The sequence below is a fragment of the Penaeus monodon genome, chromosome 19 (genome assembly GCF_015228065.2).
Source record: "Penaeus monodon isolate SGIC_2016 chromosome 19, NSTDA_Pmon_1, whole genome shotgun sequence".
Lineage (NCBI taxonomy): Eukaryota > Metazoa > Arthropoda > Malacostraca > Decapoda > Penaeidae > Penaeus > Penaeus monodon.
The window spans coordinates 15,775,969-15,778,672 of NC_051404.1; the positions used below are offsets into that span (position 1 = coordinate 15,775,969).

Genomic DNA, 2,704 nt, shown 5'->3' on the forward strand with positions numbered 1-2,704 from the left:
TGATATTTACCACAGTAAATCAATAATCATCTCAAAACCTCCCATTCCATTAAATCTTACTAAGCCTGTATTAATGACAGCCAGAAGCTAGAACAGCAAATTACATCAACAGTATACTAGTTTTGAACTGAGGTAGAAATGGAAATCTTTAACTCCCTAATCTATATCACAGATAATGCTGATAGACCAATTTCCCATAAGTGCCAATCCATGAACTATTTGTGGAGTATATTGAAAAACAAATAAAATTCTCAATATTGGAAATATCAATTGTACATTGTACATGACTATGACACAATATAATTTACTTTATAACTACAATAATATTTAAGACAGGATATCAAACACCACAGCTATCTGGGCCCTAATTACTCTCCTCTCCTGATTCCGAGTCTGAGTATGCACCCAAAAAGGCCAAGGCATTACTCATTTTCGATGAGGAGGAAACTGGAGTGACTGAGCTGGATGGTTCTTCAGACTTCTTGGGAGCATCATTAGCTTCTACTGTTGATCTGTTTTCTTTCAAGTTGTCTTGTCCATTGGACTCTTTTCCATTTTCTGGTTTATCATTCGATGTCTCTTGAGCTTTTGATTCCTTGCCATTTTCTGACTTTTCATTGCTTGATTTTGCAGGCTTGCTTTTTATCAAACCAGCAAGTTTGGATTTCATGTTATTCTGCTTTGGGGCTTTCCCAGAGTCACTTGTAAGGATATCTGAGGGAACGGAACCCTCGACCTTAATTTTCTTGATTGGTAGCTTCTCCTCGTCCAGGTCCTCTTGTGCAACCCTCTTGATCATCTCTCCATCCACCATCTCATAGCCAAGCACTTTCAATGCCTCCAAGCGCTCAGCCTCCTCAATCTGTTCCTGTGTTAGCTTCCTCTCGGACTCAAACTTGTCTGTCATCTTGCTGAGGTCAATGCTGGCGTGCCGCTCATTCATCTCCCGCAAGTCCTCCAGGGATTCCAGGACCTCCATCTCATATTGTGACTGCTGTGTTCTATTCTCTAGAAGCAACATTGGGTTGGACTCAATCTCCTCCTTGGCCTCTCTCTCCTCTCGCGCTGCTTGCTCTTCTGCCAATTTCAGAGCCTGGAAGTTCCTGTGTGCCCCAGCCTCAATGACGTAATCGACACTCTCTGGGTCCGTGCGGAAAGGAGATCTCCGCCAGGCATCCTGGACACTTGATATAAAAGCGATAAATCCTCACCCCCAAGTATGTCATGTTCTCCACGTCCTCCTTGCGTGCATTGAACTTCTTCCCCTTGGCAATGTACTCTCCACAAGTGTAGCACTTGATATTACAAGGAACCATCAACCTGACTGTGAACTGACGATTTCTCGGACATCTTGCTCTCGGGATCTTAGACGGGTCGAAATCTGGCGGGTAGTACTTGTTCAGTACCTTACGCTCAGACATCTTGAGTTAGGAAGTGCTACTCTGAACACAAACTATGCAGCTCTTTTTCCTACTGCCTGATCCTGTCCTGGCGACTGGCGTAAACAGGTGAAAATTCTCCCAGTGTATCTTCCTCTTTATTTCAATAGACTTTAATGGGAAGGAGTGGATAGTCTCTTCCTCCTCCTGGTTCCTATAAAAGGAGAAAAGTACGTGGACTATCCGTGCCTGAAGAAGGAAATGTAAACACACTCCCCTGGCTCAACTGCGTCCCATTCCTTGCATCTCGACTAGCATCTAAAGGCAACACTCGCATGCCAAAGTCCCTTAAATATGGAAAACCACTGTCCATATCCCAAGACAATAATCAAAATATAACATAAATCTTTCTATATGTATTTCCCTGCCATTTACACAATTACCCAACAAACAAAACACAACAACAAAGTAAAAACAGTATGATAAAATTTACATCAACCCATTATCGTATCACCTACACAACGAGCGATTAAAAATAGGATTTAAAGCCTACTAATCAAATAAATACCTGAATAAAACCTCAAAAAAACACAATGTCTTTGCAGGGATCGGGACGCGGCGGTCCCAAGATGGCGTTGCAGCAGAACGCGTTTGAAACGTTTTCCTGAGTAAAAAGGCTAAGAAAACGCGGCCATGGATACCTCTGGTGGTCGCCGCCTTGCACTGTCATCAGAATGGTGAGACTCTCGCGTTCTGCCGAGTTACATCGCAGGAACGACTAGTGCTTGACGCGTTTCGGGGGGTTAGATGAACGTGGGTTTTTTCGGCCTCGCGTGATGAAGGTAAAGTGAGCATGTGTGTTGGAAGCCGAATGGAGGGGAATTAGTCGTGTTTTGCTAAAGTGGTGGTCTCTGTGGGCCTATCGTCCTCCTGTTGAGTGAGGGAGGGGGATTTAGTCGGAAGTAGGGAATGGAGGAACGGTTTAAGTTCGCTAAATGACTTGTATGGTACCCGGTATTTCATGGGTCGCAGGTCGTGTTCATTTAATTAATTATTTGAGGACTGAAAAATTAAGAGGCACAAGCTCAGCAAATTCACCCAACGTGTTAGTCAACAGAAATTCCTACCAGGGTGGCAGATATGTAGAAAAGGCATGTCCGTAGTTATGAAAAGGGAAAAATGACGAAGTTGTTCAGAAAAAGATAACCTTAAAGTGTTGCTTTATTTTATTTATTCAGTAAATGTCTGTCACTAACAATAATGTATAGTTTCAGTGTCATGCAGCCATATGGTACAAAGTAAATTTTTCTGTGACTTACATGTAT

General features: G+C 42.8%; 2 protein-coding genes and 1 long non-coding RNA gene across 3 annotated transcripts in view; 1 reads left to right on the plus strand and 2 right to left on the minus strand.

Annotated features, from left to right (window-relative positions):
* LOC119585088 overlaps window positions 1–2,066 on the minus strand; it is a 15,343-nt gene extending 13,277 nt beyond the window's left edge. The window contains exon 1 of the long non-coding RNA XR_005229867.1: window positions 1,948–2,066. This is a non-coding gene — a long non-coding RNA (uncharacterized LOC119585088). The remainder of the gene's footprint in view (window positions 1–1,947) is intronic.
* Window positions 214–1,672, minus strand: LOC119585087 (splicing factor YJU2-like). Its single transcript, XM_037933707.1, is given in 2 exon segments — window positions 214–1,156; window positions 1,158–1,672. Coding segments are annotated over 2 exon segments (1,056 nt in total). The 5' UTR covers window positions 1,422–1,672; the 3' UTR covers window positions 214–364.
* LOC119585085 overlaps window positions 2,019–2,704 on the plus strand; it is a gene marked incomplete in the record, with an annotated part of 26,313 nt that continues 25,627 nt past the window's right edge. The window contains 1 exon segment of the mRNA XM_037933705.1: window positions 2,019–2,221. Coding sequence (XP_037789633.1) covers window positions 2,216–2,221 — 6 coding nt within the window.